The sequence below is a fragment of the Spermophilus citellus genome, assembly GCF_964194105.1.
Source record: "Spermophilus citellus genome assembly, chromosome: 10".
Lineage (NCBI taxonomy): Eukaryota > Metazoa > Chordata > Mammalia > Rodentia > Sciuridae > Spermophilus > Spermophilus citellus.
In genome coordinates, this window is record NC_138197.1 from 60638755 (window position 1) to 60662221 (window position 23467).

General features: G+C 34.9%; 1 protein-coding gene across 1 annotated transcript in view; it reads right to left on the minus strand.

Annotated features, from left to right (window-relative positions):
• Positions 1 to 23467, minus strand: part of SLC2A13 (solute carrier family 2 member 13) — a 354614-nt gene that overhangs the window by 277099 nt on the left and 54048 nt on the right. Inside the window, exon 3 of the mRNA XM_081309061.1 lies at positions 1705 to 1913. Coding sequence (XP_081165187.1) covers positions 1705 to 1913 — 209 coding nt within the window. The remainder of the gene's footprint in view (positions 1 to 1704; positions 1914 to 23467) is intronic.

The window sequence follows — 23467 nt, forward strand, 5'->3', positions numbered from 1 at the left end:
TCCTTGCCTCTTTTTAAATTAAATTGTCTTACTTATTATATAACAAAAATCCAAAAATAATTTAATATGATTATCCTAATCATCTGAACTTTTTTTTTCCACTCACACAATATTAGCATATATTCAACTGTACTGATAACAACAGAAACTATTCAGATAGGAGCATGGAAGAAGTTATTTGTCCTTTAAATAGATATTTTTAAATTCAACATAATTTAAATTTAATTTTCAAAAAATTAACCCAATGTTGAACTCAGCAAATTATTTTATTAAAAAAAAGTTATCTTTACACTGATGTATTACTCTAGAAATGCTAACATTGCCAGACACAAATTAAGTGCTTACAGTATATAAAAATGAGCCTCACAATTAGTTAGGTCTTTAGTCTGGGCAAGAAGGTAATAGCACCAGTCTACTATGCTGCATATACACAAAGTTATATCAAGTCCCATGTGGGTGACCTGTTTCCATGGTGTGCATTCTATTGATTCAGGAAAATAATGATATTCAGTTCCATCAAAAATAGGAGCAAGTGAGGAAACAGACTTTCTAATACCTATTTGTGGCATGCATGTATTAATAAAAGTGTGTGTTTAGCACTTTCTCAGATATATAAAACAACACAACTATAAACTAGACTTACCATTTGAACTACCAATTCTGTAAAGACAAAAGGAAGGTCAAGATTTTTCAAATACCAATTTGGCAATTGTACAGGTCTGTAATCCCAGCTATGGGGAAGCTGAGGCAGGAGGATTCCAAGTTCCAGGACAGTCTGGGAAACTTAACAAGACCCCGTCTCAAAAAGAGCTGAGGATACAGCTCAGTGGTAGAACAAATGCCTAGGATGCATGAAACCATGAGTCTATCCTGAGTATAGCAAAAAGCAAAATAAAAGAAATAAAAACTTGGGAAATATGAACCAGGCAGGTTCGTTACTCTTGTTTAAAAAAATGCATTTGAAATGCCTATTTTTACACATTGTTTACATCCACAAATTGCTTACCCAAATCAGACTGTCAAGATTATAGATCCTGCCTGAGAATATTTTTTATATGTCTCTATATAATATATTCTCTGGAAGTAAATACATCAACATAAGTTAACTAGAGCCTATTTTGGGTTTTTTGACTTGGTAAAATTTTGGATCAGATACCTAATTAAACATTTAGATAAAACAAACACAATTATTTCAAAGCTCATACACGAAGGTGCTCATATTCTTAATTAAAAAATGGTATGAAAAAAATTTGGTATGGAAATTCATGTGATACATGTTAACAAGGCATTTAATGTTTTAACTGAGGTTACTTATTCTGAAAATACTTTACACTATGATTTTTTAAAATTAATATGAAAGGTCAATAATGAATGCATGTATTTACACATCTGAGTGACATATACATACACATTCAGAAGATACAAACATACAAAATCACAACTACATCAAGTATATCTAATTTAGAAAAATATGAAAATATTAAAAAAGAAGAGAAATAAAATAGTGATTATGTGAGGACAGTAGCAATCTGTTTCTTCAAAATTATTATAATATTTTTTAAATGAAAATATATTTACTTTGGCTTGGTTATACCTATAAAATCATTATATAACTTAGCTATATTAAACAATACTAAAGGAATATAATTTAAAAATAAAACCACCATATAATATTAAATTTCACTACGTATGAAATCCACATACCTGAACCAACCTCCTTTTCCTCTTCTTCAATGCTGTTTCTGATACTATCATATTCCTCATCAATGGTCTGGTTACCACGCATCTGAGATAAAATTCTACGAGCCTTCTGAGTCTGTCCTTTCTGAATAAGCCATCGAGGACTTTCAGGCAAAAAGAGAAAACCAAAGAACTGTATAACTGCTGGAATTGCTGCAAGTCCCAACATGTACCTGCAATAAGAAATTTACATTTATTGTAAAATCTGAGTATGAACTCACCACATGCTTTTGTGTTTGGGTTGACCACAATAACCTCCAATGGTAAATTAAAATTATTATATATGTATACACCATTATAGTATTTTTATGCAGTACTGAAAATTGAAAAATGAAAAAAATATAATATTTCTCTTACAAATTACGATGAAAATAATGAGTAAAAGTCATAATATACACATTCTAGACCAACACATCATGCAAATACACTATATGACTGGGTGTCTGTGATCCCAGTGATTCAGGAGGCTAAGGCAGGATTCCAAATTAACTTGAACTAATAAGCTTAATAAATAAGCTTGAGTGAGATCCTGTCTCAAAATTTTTGAAAAGTTTCTTTCAAAGTGATAAGGATGTAGCTCAGTGATGGAGTAACCCTGGGTTCTATCCCTAGTATCACAAAACATAAAACAATGATATTAATTGGGACTCCTATGTTTTGGATAAGTGTCCTGTAAGGTCCATCTGTTAAAAGCTTGTTGTCAAGTCTGTGGTGCTACTGGGAGGCACGGGAAACTTCAAGAGGTAGAACTTGCAGGGCCTAGTGGTGCATGCCTGTAATCCCAAGGACTAAGGACGCTGAGGCAGGAGGATCGCAACTTCAAAGCCAGCCTCAGCAAAAATGAAGCACTAAGCAACTCAGTGAGAACATGTTTCTAAATAAATTACAAAATAAGAGATGTGGCTCAATGGTCCAGTACCCCTGAGTTCAATCCCTGGTACCAAAAAAAAAAAAAAAAAAAAAAGTGGAACTTAGTGGGAGTATGGTCACTGGGGACACGCCCTCAAGGTGAATTAGGACCCAAGCCCCTTCTCTCTCAGTTTCTGAACTTCCACAAGGTAAACAAATTCCTTTGCCAAATGCTCCCTGCCATGATATTCTGCCACAGCTCCAACCAGCAACAAGTGAATTAACCATCAACTGAAACCTAAGCCAGAATGAAACTTTCCTCTTTATAAGTTGATTATCCTGGGTATTCTGTCACAGTCATGCAAAGGTGACTAACAAAGGAGCTAAGATGAAACAGCCGTCTGCTTATAAGATGAATTTTGATGAAATTAAGTGCCCAAGTTTGTTTCTTTACACCTATTTCTTTTCTGTGAATAATAACAGTGTTATTATTAATTGTTTTTAATAATAATCCTAATTCATTTGCCATTAAGCATCATGTTTACCACCACTAATTGTGAATTAAAGGCCGACAGCAAAAAAAAAAAAAAAAAAAAAAAGATGGAGTTTGAAGCAAATAATCCTAATTAAATGACTGAAAATATTTTTAAAAAGCTGCTCATGTCATTTTAAATTATCTGTCATTTTCTTTAAGTGTTTCTTCCTAATAGCTGGCAAAATTATAAATAGCAGATACATCATTTAAAATCCATCAAAGAAATCACAACAGCAACATTCATTCAGGTATACTACCAAAGCTCTCTCCAAGTTATGATAAGACTCATCTAACATCTCTAGGCCTCAGTGTTTTTAAACTGAAAAGGTAACTTTAGATAAATTTTAATGGGTCTTTCAAATGGAAAATTCTATGAATGTAGGACACCTGGATGTTTTCTGTTGCTTGGAATCCCCTGGGTATGTTCCAAGGTAGATTCACGCTAACACATTCAGAAAGCCAGTTCCACTTATGCAACAAGCCATGCTCACTGATACTCCTCTAAGTCAATGAAGAGTCCCCTGACTTAATACATCTTTCAAAGCTATTGTACCCAAAGTATAGTAGCTTCCAAGGTTCTGGAGACAGAAACCCAATGAAGTAAGGTCATTATTTTCATTTTAATTTCATTTTAACTCTAAATACAATATAAGAAATAATATAATTGTCATGTGGGTATTAAGAATATCTCTTGCAATAAACTACAAATAAAAACTACATGCAAAAACAAAAATTAAGATTCAGAGAGCAAACAGTGTTTATGAAAAGACTAAAGATATCACTATTTTATACTTTAATCCATGGGTCCTGATAATTATACCAATATTTAGACTCTCTTTCCTCTGCCTTATCCACAGCACTGTTTTTTTTTTCACAGATCTGTTTTTAACCTCAGTTTAGCCACATTTTTCAGCCTCAATTCATGTCACTGCCTCTCCTAGTATAATACATTATTGACCTGTCCAATTCAATGATGCAGCACCTAATATGTTGTGCACAGTAGGCACCTAATACACTTTTATGAAATGGTAAGAAAATAGCTATATATCTGAACTTTGGGTATTACCTACACAGAAGATAACTGTGCTTCAGACTCACACCACAAATATTTCATGTGGCAACTCTTCTGGACCACATGACCCTGCAAACTTACTCAGTAATTCCTTCTAACAAAACCATTCCTCATTCTAGATATACTCAGACTCTCTCTTCTACAAGAAGTTTTAGATGACAGAGAGGTAAGCTCACATGAACACACATTTCTGTTCTCCTCTTCTTCAGACATTAACTTCTACAAATAAATCTGTAATTTAAATCAATGTTTTATTCCTTTAAACAAATAAAATTTCCATCTGGGTTTTTAAATAATTTTAAAAAAACAGTTAGGCTGGGGGTGTAGCTTCATGGCAGAGCACTCACCTAGAATGTGCCAAGCCCTGGGTTCAATTCCCAGCAATGCAAAAACAAACAAAAACACCACCAGCAACAACAACAACAAAATGTTATCCTATATTACCAAATATTTAAAAGAAAAGAGATTTAAAAAAATGTAGACACTAAATATACTGTATGAGTAAGAAAAGACCTGAAGATGAAAACGTTCAGGTTTCATTTCTCTGCACCCTCTCATGATCTTTCTGTGGAAAGATTAAAGATTGAGATGAAAGAGATACAGTGGCAGAGCACTTGACATGAATACAGAAATGGAATCCTTTTCAGGCCCAGAGATGCTAACATAATATTTTGTACTTTACTACTCACCATTAAATCGCAGGATGTGATATTTTGATACTTTTAAAAGAAATAAGATAGGAAAGGAGACAAAAGGAAAAATGGAAACATACATATTAGCCTGTGCTTCTTAAGTGAGCTTTAGAACTCAAAGTACTTTAGGCCTCCAGGCTTTGAAACAGGTAAATTCCAGGAGGCTGAGTCTGAAATTTACAGTTCATTGGCCTGTGCTAAGGAGGAGATAGGACTTTGCACCTGGCTGCCAACCTTTAAGGATACTGAAGGCTCTTTCCAGAGACTAGTCCTGGGCAAGAGGAAAAAAAAATTAAAGAGGTTTATTACTTATATTGTAAAACTTTGTTTCACAAAAAAAAAGGAGTTTATTTTATTTATCTTCCATGATAAAAATATTGTGATAGAAATAATATTCATGGCTTTGTAGGAATCCAATACACAGGATGAAAGTGGGGAAGCTGTGGTCTATAATGGGAAGAACAGAGGAACAGATCAGGGTCTCACTTCATGTTATAATTTAGGTAGGTATCCCCTATAGGCTTGTGCTACAGGCTTGTAGTCACCAGCCTGTGGTGTTACCGAGAGGTAGTGGAGCCTTTCAGAGGTGTAGTTAGCTGGAGGAAGTTTGGTCACCTAGGAAGTACCACTGAAGGGGATTTTTTTTAAATATTTTTATTTGTTTTAATTAGTTATACGTAACAGTAGAATGCATTTATGCACTTTGATATATTATACATAGATGGGACATAATTTCTCATTTTTCTGAGTATACACTTTGCAGAATCATATTGGTCACATAGTCACATATATACATACAGTAATCATGTCTGTTTCATTCTACTATCTTTCCTATTGCCACAACCCCTCCTCTCCCCTCCCATCAATTCCATCTACCTAATCTAAGGTAACGCTTCCCTACTGCTCCCTACTTTCTTGTGAAATAGCATCCACATATTAGAGAAAACATTCAGGTTTTGGTTTTGTGGGATTGGCTTACTTCACTTAGCATGACAGTCTCCAACTCCAATCATTTACTGGCAAATGCCATAATTTTACTCTTCTTTAAAGCTAATATTCCATTGAGTATTTATACCACATTTTCTTTGTCCCTTCATATATTGAAGGACACCTACATTGGTTCCATAGTCTAACTATTGTGAATTGAGCTGCTATAAACATTGATGTGGCTGCACCCCTGTGGTATACTGAATTTAAGTTCTTTGGGTATAAACCAAGGAGTGGGATACTGGGTCAAATGGTAGTTCCATTCTCAATTTTCTGAGGAATCTCCATATTGCTTTCCAGAGTGGTTGCGCCAATTTGCAGTGCCACCAGCAATGTATGACTGTACCTTTTTCACCACATCCTGGCCAATATTTATTGTTGCCTGTATTCTTCATGATTGTCATTCTGACAGGAGTGAGATGAAATCTTAGAGTAGTTTTGATTTGCATTTCTCTACTTGCTAGAGACGTTGAACACTTTTTCATATATTTTTTGATCAACTGTATTTCTTTTTCTGTGAAGTGTCTGTTCAGTTGTTTAGCCCATTTATTCATTGGGTTATTTGGTTTTTTGGTGTTGAGTTTTTTAAGTTCTTTATATTTCCTAGAGATTAGTGCTTTATTAGAGATGCATGTGGTAAAGATTTTCTCCCAATCTTTAGGCTCTCTCCTCATTTAATTGTTTACTTTGCTAAGAAAAAGCTTTATAATTTGAATCTATCCCATTTATTAATTCTTGATTTTACTTCTTGCACTTTAGGAGTCTTGTTAAGGAAGTCAGATCCTAGGCTAATGTGAATATTTGGGCCTATATTTTCTTCTATTAGGCTCAGGGTCTCTGTTCTAATGCCTAAGTCTTTGACCCACATTGAGTTGATTTTTGTGCAGGGAGAGTTAGAGTTTTAATTTCATTTTGCTACATATGGATTTCAGTTTTGCCAGAACCATTCATTGAATAGGCTATCTTTTCTCCAGTGAATGTTTTTGGCATCTTTGTCTAGTAGGACATAACCTATTTATGTGGGTTTGTCTCTGTGTCCTCCATTCCATACCATTGGTCTACATGTCTATTTTGGTGCCAATACTATGCTATTTTTTATTATTATAGCTTTGCAGTATAGTTTAAGGTCTGGTATTGTGATGCCTCCTGCTTCACTTTTCTTGCAAAGGATTGCTTTAGCTATTTTGGGTCTCTTATTTTTCCAAATAAATTTCATGATTTCTATATTCTATTTCTATGAAGAATGTCATTGGGATCTTAATAGGAATTGTATTAAATCTGTATAATGCTTTTGGTAGTATGAATGAAGTAGTTTTCCTAATTTCTCTTTCAGTGGATTCATCACTGATATATAGGAATGCATTTGATTTATGGGTGTTGATTTTATATCCTGCTACTTTGCTGCATTCATATATTAGTTCTAGAAGTTTTCTGGTGGAATTTTTTGGATCTTCTAAATATAGAATCATGTCATCAGCAAATACTGATAGTTTGAGTTCTTCTTTGCTTATTCGTATCCCTTTAATTTCTTTCTTTTGTCTAATTGCTCTGGCTAGAATTTCAAGGATGATGTTGAATAGAAGTGGTGAAAGAGGGCATCCTTGACTTGTTCCACTTTTTAGCGGGAATACTTTCAATTTTTCATTTAGAATGATTCTAGCTTTGGGTTTAACATGTAATAGCTTTTACAATGTTGAGATATGTTCCTACTCTCCCTAGTTTTTCTAATGTTTTGAACATGAAGGTGTGCTATATTTTGTCAAATGCTTTTTCTACATCTATTGAGATGATCATATGATTCTTGTTTTTAAGTCTATTAAAATGTTTATTGAATCTTGTTTATTGATTTCTGTATGTTGAACCAACCATGCATCCCTGGGATGAACCCTACTTTATTGTGGTGCACTATCTTTTTAATATGTTTTTGTATGCAATTTGCCAGAAGTTTGAGAATTTTTGCATCTGTGTTCATCAGGGATATTGGTCTGAAGTTTTCTTTCCATGCTGTGTCTTTGTCTGGTTTTGGTATCAGGGTGATATTAGCTCATAGAATGAGTCTGGAAGGTTTCCCTCCTTTTCTATTTCATGGAATACTTTGAGGAATACTGGTGTTAATTCTTCTTTGAAAGTCTTGTAGAACTTGGCTGAGAATCCATCTGGTCCTGGGCTTTTCTTGGTTGGTAGGCTTTTGATGGCATTTTCTATTTCATTACTTGAAACTGATCTATTTAAATCATGTATGACCTCCTCATTCAGTTTGGGTAGGTCATATGTCTCAGAAATTTGTTGATACCTTTGATATTTTCTATTTTATTAGAGTATAAATTTTCAAAATAGATTACTAAAATACAGGATAAAGAAGGAAATAACATAACAGACACTTCTGAATACAGAAGATAATTAGAAACTGATTTTTCGCTCTTTTTCTCTTCATTAGCATGGCCAAGGGTTTATCAATTTTATTTATTTTTTCAAGAACCAACTTTTTGTGTTGTCAATTTTTTCAATTGTTTGTTTCAATTTCATTAATTTCAGCTCTGATTTTAATTTTATTTTCTGTCTTCTACTGCTTTTGGTGTTGATTTGTTCTGTTCTTCTTTTTCTAGGGCTTTGAGATATAGTGTTAGGTCATTTATTTGTTGACTTTTTATTCTTTTAATGAATGTACTCAATGCAATAAATTTTCCTCTTAGTACTGCCTTTATAGTGTCCCAGAGATTTTGATATATTGCATCAGTATTCTCATTTGTCTCTAAGAATTTTTTATTTCTTCTTTAATTTCTTCTACTATCCATTCAACATTCAATTGTGTATTATTTAATCTCCATTTGTTGTAGTAGCTTCTATTTTTTGTATTATCGTTGATTTTTAATTTCATTCCATTGTGGTCTGATAGAATGCAGGATGTTAGTAAATACAGAAAAAAAAAAAGCTAAGAGTTGCTTTGTGGCATAAGATATGGTCTATTTTAGAGAAGGAGTTATATGCTGATAAGAAGAAAGTATATTTGCTTGTTGATGGATGAAATATTCTATATATGTCTGTTAAGTCTAAATTATCGATTGTATTATTTAGTTCTATAGTTTCCTTATTTAGTTTTTGTTTGAAAGATCTGTCCACAGGTAAGAGACGTATGTTAAAGTCACTCAGTATTACTGTATTGTGATCTATTTGACTCTTGAAATTGAGAAGGGTTTTTTGATGAACACAGAAGCTCCATTTTGGGGGCATTGAAGGAGATATTGAGCTCCTTCCTCTCTACTTTTTGGCCACCATGAGGTAAGTGGTTTCATCTGTCACATGCCCCCACCACAATGTTCTGCCTTACCACAAGCCCCAAAACAATAGGCAAAGTGTCCATGGACTGAAACCTCCAAAACTGTGAACGAAAAAAAAACTTCTCCTCTTTTTAAAGTTGATTATCTCAAATATTTTGTTACAGTAACAGAAAGTTGACTAATACACTTCAGATACAGGCCTTACTAACCACAAGATCCTGATTAAGTTACTTAATAATTTAACACACAGGAGACAGTACCCATTTTACAGGAATGCTGGAAGAATTGACTGAAATCATTCACTTAGTACCTAGCAGAGAGGTTGCTCAGCAAAAAAAAAAAAAAATATTTTACCTACCCAAAAAATGTTTCAACTCATAACTATGCAATCAACTCAATGTAACTTGTCTTTTCTAAATATATCATCCACCCAAATTTTCAGCAGGAAGAACTAACAAATTTCTTCCTTAAGGAAAAATTGTTCCTCTGATGATATGCAGGCTAGAAAATAATAAGAATGAATAAGAGGTTGCTTTGCTTTGGTACTAATGAAAAATTTAACATGAGCATAAAGAAGCAGACCTCTAAATGTAGCTATGCAATACTAAGGACTAGCAATTGGTCTTCTCAGTCCAAGGAAATCAGGAGCCAGATGAATGACATGGAGTCCTGTGACAGACCTGGGCAGACAGCCCCTACAGATACAGGAGATCTCATTATTATAAGCTAAACCCAGGGTTCTAAACACTGGCTTCAAGTTCTAATCCCTCAAGGGCTTTTAAAAAACATACCACAGTCCAGATCCCACCCTCCCCCAGGGATTTTAATTAATTAAACTGGGCTCTGGGCCCAGGGAACTCTATTTTATTAAAAGCTCCCCAGGTGGTACTAATGTGCAGTCAGGGCTGATAACCAGAGATCTAAATGTTTTAAAAACCCACAGGGTAAAAATGAAGGTGTACCCAAGGTTCACACCTTAAAGAAAAGCCATTTATCTTCTGGAGGCAAGATACCACATGGGTTGAGAGAGGGAAAGCAGGCCAACTCCAGTGAGAATGGAAAGCTCTTCTGAGTTCTGAAAAGTTTTAGAATATTCTTTATCATCATAATCACTCACTGCAAGATACCTGTAAAATCTGCCAACGTTGAAATTAACAAATGAGCTGTTTTCTGGCACAATTAGCAACATGCTCACCCACCTGCCTATCAGATAACTAAGGAGCAAGTCCTCTAACAGGGAACAAGGCTTTCAAAGGGTGTTATGAGCCCAGCTGTCAGAAAGGAGAACAACATCCATTTCAGCTCAGGTTAAACCTTCTTCACAGTTATAGCAACTGAAGCTCTGTGAGTCAGAGATGCTAGACTCCTCCTGGGCATCAGACATCCCTGACACGCTCAGCTGACCAAGCCTGCTGCTGCTGCTGCTGCCTTCAAAGAGACAGGTCCCTCACTGAACTGAATACTCACCATCCTACTTGTTTTAAAGCAATCACAACACTCCCACCTACATAACCTAAAAAAAAAAAGTGTCCTACAACACATACGTGGCCATTTAAGGTTCAAGTTTTTACAGTTCATAACTAGAACATTCTCTAAACTGATAATAGAGATTAATTAGCATGTCTTTTATTCTTTAGTGATTCCAGAAGGCTGATAATTATGTTCCAAACATGAAATTCTACTTAAATATATGATCTTGGCTTATATATGCATCATTGAAATGTAACAGTAACAGTAATGGTGATAACTACTATGTAGCACCAGTGACTGTGCCAAGCACTGTTCAAAACCTTCAGACACAGTAACATCTACTACCTAGGAGGTGACTACCTTTATCCCCCCCACCATTTTATAATATAAGAAATGTGACACAAAGAAGATATATGGCTAATGGATGGTAGAACTACAGTTAAATCCTGGCAGTGTGGCTCCTATTATAAAAGTTTACTGTTCAGTAATGCCATAATAAATGTTCAATAATTACACAACGATTCTGCTGAACTCAAAAAAGGGGCATTAATTTACCTTAGCTTCATGCTTAAAGAATTCTGAGTGGCTCCTGGACATGGAAGTTTCACACACTATGGTACAAAACCTTGTACCCTAAAACAGGTTTCCATTAGAACAGAGAATATAGAAATAAGAGAATTGAGAGTGTCAAGGTGGAGATTTAGTTGGAAAAGGAAATTCTTTAGACATTAATGGAAACTGCTGCTATGTTTGAAGGACAAAATTAATCTTAAGATCTAAGATACCCATGATGTCTTGGGTGGTGTCAGGGAAATGCTTTCATGGGAAGGGTCAATGCTCCAATGGGAAAGGTCTCATGGAATTTTCATGGGAAGAGTTCCATCATGAAACGGAAATAGTTTCTAAAGGGTCATGCTACCTGGACTGAAGGAAGAGACACATGTATTGAGCCTCTTCCCCACAGTACTGACTCTGGAACTATGTGGGAAGCTGTCAGATGATATTGACACTTGGACAGTGCCTCATTTAGTAGACCTTGACTGATTAACAAATTGCTGCTCCATTTTGGATGGCAGTTCTAAAACAAAGGGACAACATCTTCTTTGGAAGATACTTCTCTGATTGAAGAAAATGAAAGCAAATCATCTTGGTGAGCTGAATTACATGCTGTTTTCCTAGCAGAGATGGAAAAACTGAACAACATAAGTCCCTCTATATTTTAGTTTCTACTGATTAAGGCAGGAGGACAATAGAAAGTTGGCTTATTAAAGGAATGCCTATGTGGGGCACAGCCTTATGGAGATCACTATGGCAGCTTGAGTATAATAGAGACAAGGAGAAATAGCAGCTGAGAGCAAAGGAATGAACAAAGGAGTTATGTAGCAAGTCCTTAAGGATTCCAGCAAATTACTGAGCGGGGGTGGGGGTGAGGGGGTGGGGGCAGTGGAGACCCTCAACTTTGCAGGCAAATCAGAGAGAAGTGTATATTAACATCCGGGGACCTGGTACTTAAAAATGGTATTTGAGTGGGGACAGTCTTGTGGGCTGAGCCCATGACTTAATGGGCCTGTGCTCACTCTGGCAGTCAGTACTAGAATGGAATCAGATTGTTGGATGCCCAGTTATTGTGTGGAGAATTGGAGAATTGGCTGTTGGTGTTGGAAAACACCTCAAAAGACTTTGTATAATAAACATGTACTACTTTGTATAATAAACTTGTACTACTGTATAATGAAAAAGAGTACAGTAAGCTTTCTTATTCACTACTCTTTAGACAGCAGAACACTGCAGCAACAGCAAAGCAAAGGGGATAGGCAGTGGCTCTTAATTTCACCTAACAGAGACCTCCCACAGCACCACCCACTGTGCTGGGCTGCAAGCTGGATTTAACCCTCCCAGAACAGCCAGTAGCAAACAGAATACTGTATGATTCTCTTAAACACCTATCCTTATGAAACCAGAATTCCCTAAGAGCATTACTATATATATTAAGTACACATTACCAATGCCCTACACTCCCAGTCTCTACAATTTCAAATCGGTATACATTCACATAAAAATGTAATTTTTTAAATCCTGATTTTTTTTTCTGAAATAGTTCACTGAAAATGAAAAGGGCTAGCAATTAAAATAGTAGATTCATTGAGAAATTTACCCAACCAGCTATCAAAAGAAAATACCAATATTTGAGGGCAAACATTAACTGCTTATTTTGAACACTGTGCCAAACTGAACTTTAATTTCATTTTTCTTTAACATACTCATGTATACCTTCTGTGCAGGAAAAAAATACAGATTAATAAAAAAAAGATTTTTATAAATCATTGGGAGAAAAATAAAAGTTGACTTGTGAGATTTGATCCCTTTAACTATTTGAGATTATAGACACGACAGATATAAATTTGCTTTTGCCTATGATTTCCTACCTCTTCCTTGCAAAGGCCTCCCCTACCCACACTCCTTCCAAAGACAGCTGGAGGGGAGTGAAGAACTATATCCTGCACTCATGTTATTTCTCTTCCCTCTGTTTACTTCCCTCCTTAAATTCCCAAGTGATATGAAATGACTGTCAATACTTTACATGGAAAATCTGTATGATCTATGGTTTTAATTGTACGTTGAGCTAACACAGAAAACTCTCATAGCTAAAGGAATTTTATTACAACACATTATATTTAAAACAAATTGTATTCAATTGTGTTTATAGCTCTTGAGGAGCTGGATTCTAGGGAAAAGGACACTCACTTGGGCAGGCACAGTAAAGGTTCTCAGACACAAGGATCATTTAGTCAATTATCCCAATAGACCACAAGTGAATGAAGAAACAATCTGCACTTCCTGTGGTTTCTTGACTCTTTTGTTAAAACTATATCTCTCCAGACAAAATCTCCACCTTTCTCTTTAGTAGCAAAAAATCTTCCAAGTTTTTGGAAACACTAAGATGAAACACAGTGATGATCTCTGAAGTGAAAAACAGTGAGGCTTTTTAACAATATTATATCCAGCACTCTCTTATAATAAACAGGAAGAAAATGCAGTGACAAACTTGTATTTGTAATGCCAATTGTTTTATTTCCATTCTGTCTCTTGGCTTGGACTATGTTCATATCCATTTTCTATTGATTAACAAATCATGTCCACGTTAGTCCATTCGGAACACTTCAAATAAATTAGAAGAATATCATAAGTATTAAGATGCTATGTTTTAGGGCTGGTGTTGTAGCTCAGTGGTAGAGCAATTACCTAGCATTGATCAGTGAGGCACTGGATTCAATCCTTAGCAACACATTAAAAAAATATATAAATAAAGATAAAAAGAGCTGTAGCTTAGTCTTGAAAATGCTACAGTTTGTGATAACCCCCCCCCTTGGTTCAGGGGACCATATATATTATATATGGGACTCATATACATTAAGTGCATATTACCAATGACCTATACCCCCAAGTCTCTACAATTTCAAATCAGTACGCATTCCCATATAAATGTAATTTTTTTAATTCTAAATTTTTTTTCTGAAATAGTTCACTGAAAATGAAGAGGAAGAGCAATTAAAATAGTAGATTCACTGAGAAATTTACCCAATGAAGATTTATTTTGTTTGCTTGGAAAGCTAAAGTTAAATTTCTTAGACCTCCTTTAGCTGTTATTCAGCTGTTGCCCAATAAGCATCTACTGAATGTTCAAGAGCTAAATTAATCACTGAGCATGAAGAACAAATAGCCAGAAATGGTGCAGTCCTGAATAAATCTAAAAACACCCCTCAAGCTGAAACTTCCCGATGACAAACAGGGTAAACACAAACCAAATCCCTTCAAACATATCCAAGAATATTGTTCCCCAGCCCTACATCCAGAGGTACACTGTTGAGCTTTACAAAGGATTCTGAAGGGTTTTTCATCTCTTTTTATACATAAGTATAACATATGAAGTTCATTAAAATGCAAAATAAGTTCTGGGGAATCTCTATTCTTAGATCTATAAAAGAAATGGTCATCATATGTCTCAGTAACAAAATATTTACATGATAACAGTCATCAAATTATAATTTAGGTAATATGGTTCTAATTAATATAAAAGCTTTATATGCAAAAAAGGTAACACAGAATTTGGCAACCTGCCATAGTAACATTATAGGAACATATTGATAAAATTTTTGTGTGCCTATGCCTCATAACTCCATTTTAAAAGATAAGAATTAGAGTAAGATACACTGCCAAATTGAGATTCTATTCTAAGTTCATTTCCCTCTGCCACTAAGGACCAGGCAGCATATCAACAGTGGTGACTGATACACCTAATAATCTGATGACAGCTAGAGAGTAAACATGAAACCACAGCAAGGGCACAGAAGGAAAAATACTCCATGTATCACAATGTAAATCTTGCAATTTACTTGCTGGAGATACACAATCAGCAAATAAACAAAATCTGTGTTCCTAGAGAAAGAGCCTATGCATACTGTTAAAAAAAAAAAGTCAGTGCCATATAAGCAAACATAACAAAATGATACTTCTACATATATACTTTCAGGGGAAAATCCCTAAAGGTAATTTTGAATCACTATGTAAGTCCAGTGGCTTGCCAAAGGGTATGTACAGTGTTGTGATTATATCAGAAGCAACAAGATATGCTTGGACAGAATCAGATGTGATATTGTTTAAATCAATGAATATGGCATTTTGCATAGACATTAGTAGTTTTAAACTAAATGGCAGTATACATAAAGATCTACACAAAATTCACAGCACAGTTCCTGAAAATAATCCACAGTCATTATCAGTCATTATACGTATATATTCCTCTCTACCCAAACTCTGAGAATCTTCCAGGCAAAGCTCTAGGCTAGAGATTATCGAGATTCAGTAAAACAACAGACTCTTTTCTTCAAGGAACCTACACATTAATAATCATCAGACAAAACAGGATTATTTAGTAACTCAGGAGGCTGAGGCAGGAAGACTGCAAGTTCAAGGTTAGCCTGAGCAACTTGGTGAGACCCCAATTCAAAATAAAAAGGGCTGGGGGTACTATAGCTCAGAGGTAATGCACACTCAGAGGATCAAACCCCCTTGGGGATCATGAAAAAAAAAATCCACAGGATTACTTCATTGCAACGATGGGGAAGGGATTAAGCACAGTATATAAATTGTAAAACTTACTTCAACAGAGGCTATTAGAAAAGTTTTCATGGCAGAAACATTTATTCACTGGCTAACGTTGAAAAAGAATATGGTGAAGGGAGCCAAGATAAGGTTCAAATTACTTTTTTAGGTAAAAGTTCCATACGATAAAATGCAGAGATTCAATGTTTTCTTATAACAAGGTATACACACACCTTGTGACCAAACAGCCAAGACATTCCCATCATTCCAGGAATTTCTGATTATACCCCTTTCCAGCTAATACCCACAAAGAAAACCACTGGTATAATTTCTGTCCCCACGACTTATTTTGCACTTTGATGAATCTCATATGGAATTATAAAGTGTATAGTCCTGGTTGGAGCTACTTCCTCTGTGTTTTATGAAATTCAAAAGTGAAACTATCTGAGCCCAGAGTATGCTTTCCAACAAGTTATGAAAAATGATTCAGTTTAATAAAAACAGGGATTTAATTTTGATAATGGCTTCTTAGTTTTTAAATATATATATTTAGTGGTTGTTCTAGGAATTAAAACATGCATTTTTCAGTTATGAGTTCATCCGAAGATAGTGAAGAACTACTTCACAAAAGTAAACTTCTATGTACAGCCTAACATCTCTGCTATTATCATCTCAAAATGGAGTGGAAAGTAGAGAAATTCCCCACATCCCCCATGCCCACACTAGCATAGTTTTAACCTTCCCATTATCCACATTCTCATTTTTCACAATTAATGAGCCTGCACTGTATAATGGGACCATGCACAGTCCATGGTTTACATTAGGCTTCACTCCTGGTGATGTGCTGTCCATGAGTTTGGACAAATGCATGACACAAGTCTACCACTACGGTTTCACAGAGTACTTTCACTATGCTAAAAATCCTCTGTGCTCTGATCTTTAGTCGTGATTTTGTTTTGTTTTGGTTTGGTTTTTACATGAAATCCATGGTTTATAATAGTCATTTTCAGGGAGGTTAGTCTCACACAAACTTCTCCAGCATTACCAAACCATATTGACTTTTCAATTTGAGAAATCAGATAACTAAAGGTGATGTCATTTTTATTGCAAACTTTAGATGAAGTGTAATAGAGACTGAACATAAGGCTTTCTGAAGAAACAGCAGCAAACAATATGTAGTAGCATTTAAGAAATTTTAAGTATCTTGAGTATTTCCACAGCCATTAACTCATTTGATCCTTAACAGTAATACTGATAACTCAAGCACAAGCTACTTAAGGACATTAGAGTTTTGACAAATTAACTCATAATCTGTAAAAGCATAGTCATGAGCCTATTCTTCCCAGTACCCTAGAGTATCTTTTTGATAAATAGTCCTATGGTTTAAATTTATCAATAACACAATCACAACTATCCTTAGTATTAAGATATTTACTTGTAATTAGGCCACTACCCTCCAAATAATATTTGTAATCTAAATCCATCTTTCTTAAAATGGTCACTGTGTAGATTTTTTTTTTTTTTTTGAGAGAGAGAGAGAGAAAGAGAGAGAGAGAATTTTAATATTTATTTTTTAGTTTTTCGGCGGACACAACATCTTTGTTGGTATGTGGTGCCGAGGATCGAACCCGGGCCGCACGCATGCCAGGCGAGCGCACTACCTCTTGAGCCACATCCCCAGCCCACTGTATAGTTTTTTAAGACAGACTACTTCACATTCTCTATTTCAAATAAAATTGAGCACTACTGATTAAGCAGAAAATTATAGGGAAAAAGTTCCCCAGTATAAATTTGTTTATAAATAGCACACCCTTTATAATAATATTATGTGAAGCATTTTATTGATCTAGTTTTTATTAAAATCAATTTGTATACTTCATTTTTATGTGGTGCTGAGGATAGAACCCAGTGCCTCACACACGCTAAGCAAGTGCTCTACCACTGAGCCACTACTTCTAGGCCTTGATATAGTTTTATATATATATCTTTATTTTATTATATATATATAAATATGTGTGTGTTTATTTATATAGATAGATAGATAGATAAATAGATACTTTTATTTTATTTTTATGTGGTGCTGAGGATCAAACCCAGTGCCTCACATGTACTAGGCGAGCGTTCTACCTCTGAGTAACACTGTACAATATTACAGGAGAGAGAGGCTCATCAATTATTTTTTTAAGACCTTTTTTTTTTTGTCTTCATACCTATACTTTGGATAGTAATGATCATCACATTCCACCATCATTAACAACCTCATGCCCCCTCCCCTTCCCCTCCAACCTTTCTTCCCTATCTAGAGTTTGTCTATTCCTCCTATGCTCCCTCTCCCTATCCCACTATGAATCAGCCTTCTTATATAAAAAATATATATATATATATATATATTCGTTATTTGGTTTTTTGGGATTGGCTAACTTCACTTAGCATCAATAGTGAATGGATAAAAAAAAGTGTGGTATATATACACAATGGAATATTACTTAGCAATAAAAGAATAAAATCATGCCATTTGCAGGTAAATGAATGGAGTTACAGAAGATAATGCTAAAAGACTGATTTTAAAAATATTATTTTCTGAGACTCAAAAAAAGAAACAAACTTGTTATGCTATTAAAGAGAAATACATGGAAAAACATTTTTATAAAGCAAGCAAGCAAGCAATGGATTTAAATCCACACCTACTAAAGACTAACCTTCCCACTTGTCCCCTGCCAAACTCCCAAATGGTGGCCAGTCTCCACCTAGCTGTTCTACTTCTCACTATTACCCATACATGAATAGCTCTTTTGACCTGTAGAGACTTTGAAAACTAGAATTTCACCTTGAATTTCCTTTTTGCTCACTGTTCCTGGAAATTTATTTATAAAAATAGCTCATATATGGGCTGGTGTTGTAGCTCAGTGGTAGAGTGCTTGCCTTGCATACAGAAGGCACTGGGTTTGATCCTCAGCACCACATAAAAATTAGTAAACAAAATAAAGGCATTGTGTCCATCTACAATTAAAAAAATAAATTTAAAAAAAGCACAAATCTTTCTTTCCAACAAAAACAATTTACTTCTATAATATCCAACAATAAGAGAACAGAAACTTTGACCCATCTGGTATGAAAGATATAGTCTTTCAACTATATCAAATCTAAGACACACTTCTGTCAATGAATTCCATCTTTCTTATGTCAGAATCCAGTCACTGCTATAAAAATCATCATCATGTCTTGAATCATAACTCTCGAAAGTGGAAACATAAGGAAGAATGTGGCTAGATTTTGAGTACGAAGACCTGGCTCTAATTTCTGCCAAGTCTCTCATGGCTCACTGATCTCTCACCAGGGGTATCAGGCAAATATTGGACCTCTCTGAGCTTCAGTTTTTAAAATTAGAAAATGGGACAAAAAACGTTCTGCCAATCTCTCAAGATTTTGGTCAGAATCAAATGATATTTGCTAATGACCCCCAAACTATTTGTCACTATAGTATGAGCTAGTAAATCTGTGACACCAGTCAAGCATGGTATCAAAGGTTAGTAACCGGGAATTTCAGAGCAAAGTCAAAATTAAAATAAGAAGTAAACTGTTAAATTACCCAAATTCTTAGATGGTAGGAGACATATACTTTAATATGTACAAAAATGTGAGTTTGAGAAAGAAATTTTAAATGAAATATTTACGTGCCAATTTTTCTTAGGATTTGTGAAACACATTGCCACAAAATTCTGAAGTATCTATCGTTACAGTTATTAATAAGTTATAATTGCTGACAATTCTAGAGTCTAACTAATGGAAAGGTAGAACTTCAAAACTTATTTGATTATAACCACATTCCTATTAACTCAGGAGTCAGATAGGTAAAAATCCCACTAAGTACACACAATAATGGAAGATAACAACATATAGAAATTTCACCTTTAGAAAAAATAAACATAGTTGCACATGTACATAATTCAAAGTACAATTTTGCACATGGTAATCTGGGTAACGTCTTGGTGAATATGAGTCCAAGTTAGTTTTCTCATTCTCTAATTTTTTCACCCTTAAACTGACTTCTCTAGTAATGTAGGAAAACTACACGCATGTGTGCTGGTTGGCTTTATTGATAATATATGTCACCAACTTCGACTGGCATCTACTTGGATTCTTCGAAATTTGATATCTCTAGAGTCTGCCTTCTGATACTTCCCATAGCAGCTATATGTATTTTTTTATTGTTTTTAGGTATACACGACAATAGTGTATTTTGAACTATTATATATACATGGAGTACAACCCATTCCAATTAGGATCCCATTCTTGTGACTCTACATAGAGTTTCACTGGTCATGTATTCATATATGAACATAGAAAGTTAAGTCCGATTCATTCTAGTCTCTTTTCTATTCCTATCCCCTCTCCCATCGCTTCATTCCCCTTTGTGTAGTCCCAGGAATTTCTATTCTTCCCCTCCCTACCCTCTCTAGTTGTGTGTTAGCATTCCTGTATCAGAGAGAACATTCCACCTTTGGTTTTTGGGGACTGGCTTATTTCACTTAGCATATTCTTCAGTTCCATCCATTTATTGGCAAATACCATAATTTCATTCTTTTTATGGCTAATTAATATTGTGTATATGTACCACATTTTTTAATCCATTCATCTGTTGAATGGCACATAGATTGGTTCCATAGCTTGGCTATTATGAATTGAGCAGTTAAAACAGTGATGTGGCTTCTTCCCTGTAGTATGCTGAGGAATAGAATTACTGGGTCAAATGGTGGTTCCATTCCAAGTTTCTGAGGAATCTCCATACTGCAGAGTGTTTGCACCAAATTGCAGTCTCACCAGCAATGTATGAGTGAAATTTTCCCCCACATCCTTGCTAACTAACATTTATTGTTACTTATATTCTTTTATTTGGACTTTTTCCTTTTATTAAATTTTTGGAACTAGGAATTAAACCAAGGGACACTTAAACACTGAGCCACATCCCCAGCCCATATATATATATATATTTCATTAAGAGACAGGGTCTTGCTGAGTTGATTAGGACCTAATTGCTGAGGCTAGCTTTGAACTCAAAATCCTACTGCCTTAGCCTCCCAAGCTGGTGGGATTACAGGAAGGTGCCACCTTACCTGGCTGTTACTTATATTCTTGATAATTGCCATTCTGACTGGTGTGAGTTGGAGTATCAGTGCAGTTTTAATTTTCATTTCTCTAATTGCTAGAAATGTTGAACATTTTTCCATATTTTTTGACCATTTATATGTCTTATATGTCTGTTCAGCTCCTTAGCCCATTTATTGATTGGGTTATTTGGGGGGTTTTGGTGTTAAGTTTTTTTAAATTCTTTATATACCCTGGAGATTAATGCTCTATGTGAGGTGCAGATGGCAAAGATTTTTCTCTCATCTGTAGGCTCTCTATTCATGTTCTTGATGGTTTGCTTTGCTGTGAAGAAGCTATTTAATTTGATACCATCCCATTTATTGACTCTTAATTTTACTTCTTGAGATTTAGGAGACTTATTGAGGAAGTGGGCTCCTGAGCAACATGATGGAGAGAGTTGGGCCTACTTTTTCTTCTAGTAGGTGCAGGGTCTCTGGTCTAATGCTTAGGTCCTTGATTCACTTTGAGTTATGTGCAGAGTAAGAGATAGTTGTCCAATTTCAATCTACTACATAAGGATTTCCAGTTTTCCCAGCACCATTTGTTGATGAGGCTATCTTTTCTCTAATGTATATTTATGGCACCATTGTCTAGTACAAGATAACTCTACTGATGTGGATATGTCTCTGTATCTTCTACTCTATTCCCTTGATCTTCATGTCTGTTTTAGTGCCAATACCATGCCATTTTTTTAACTATAGCTTTGTAGTACAATTTAATATTGTAATATTGTATCTAGTATTGTGATGCCAGAGGCATCACTTTTCTCACTAAGAATTGTTTTGGCTATTCTGGGTCTTTTATTTTGCCAAATGAATTTCATGACAGCTTTTTCTCTTTCTATGAAGAACATCATTGGAATTTTAGTGGGAACTGCATTACATCTGTATATTGCTTTGGGTACTATGGTCATTTTGACAATATTAATTCTGCCTATCCAAAAACATGGGAGATCTTTTTCATTTTTTTTAAGGTCTTTGATTTCTTTGTGTTGTGTAGTTTTCATTGTAGAGATCTTTCACCTCTTTTGTTAGATTGATTCCAAAATATTTTATTTTTTTTTGAAGTTATTATGAATGGGATAGTTTTCCTGATTTCTCTTTCAGCTGATTCATCATTGGTGTACAGGAATGTGATTGATTTATGGGTGTTAATTTTATATCCCGTGTAGTTTTAATTTTCATTTCTCTAATTGCTAGAAATGCTGAATTCGTTTATGAGTTCAAGAAGCTTCCTCGTGAGCTGAGGTTGTAGCTTAGTGGTGGAGTGCTTGCCTTGCACACATGAGGCACTGGGTTTGATACTCAGCACATCATAAAAATAAAATAAAGGTATTCTGTCCATTTATGATATATATTATACATAAAAAAAAGTTTTCTGGTAGAGTTTTTTGGGTCTTCTAAATATAGAATCATATTGGCAGCAAATAGGGGTAGTTTGAGCTATTCTTTCCCTACTCATATCCTTTTAATTTCTATCTTCTAATTAATTTCTCTGGCTAAGATTTCAAGGACTATGTTGAATAGGAGTGGTGAAAGAGGGCATCCCTATCTTGTTCCAGTTTTTAGAGGGAATGCTTTTAATTTTTTTCCATTTAGAAAAATGTTGGCCTGGGGTTTAGCATATACAGCTTTTTCAATTTTGTCAATTGCTTCTTCTGCATCCATTGAGATAACCATGTGGTATTTGTCTTTAAGTCCATTGATGTGATGTATCATGTATATTGATTTCCGTATGTTGAACCAACCTTGCATCCCTTAGATGAACCCCACTTGATCATGTTGCACTATCTTTTTAATATGTTTTTGTATGTGATTTGTCAGTTTTTTATTAAGAATTTTTATATCTATGTTCATCAGGGATATTGGTCTGAAATTTTCTTTCCTTAATGTATCTTCATTTGATTTTGGTATCAAGGTGATACCAGCTTCATAGAATTGGGTTTGGAAGGGTGCCCTCTTTTTCTATGTCGTGGAATAATTTGAGGAGGATTGGTGTTAGTTTTTCTTTGAAGATCTGGTAGAACTCAGCTGAGAATCCATCTGGTCTTGGGCTTTTCTTCATTGGTAGGCTTCTAATGGTGTCTTCAATTATATTTCTTGAAATTGATCTATTTAATTTTTCTATGTCCTCCTGATTCAACTTAGGTAGATAATATGTCTCTAGAAAACATTTCTTTTACCCAGGCCTAAGCTCTACCGCCTCCAAGCCACAACCTTAGTAATAAGGAAAATAGAGACCATGCAATGTTGAGCTCACTTCAGTTTACCTTACAACACACCTACAATAGTGCCCATCTTTGATTCAGACATTAGAATAGTAAATAATGTAACCTGGTATTAATACTGATAAAGTACTTGCCATGTGCCAAACACTAGGCTGAACGTTTTACATATAATAATTTATTTCCCAAAGTAATCTTTCAAGTAAGTACTTTTGGTTCCTTTGGTTTTTGTTTAAAAAAAAATAAAGCTCAGAGGAGTTCAATAATTTGTCCCAGGTTTACAACTAATGAATGGCAGAAAACAGATTTGGACTCAGATCTATGACTCTGTCACCTGTATTATGGCATCTGCCCAAAGTTGATACGTGA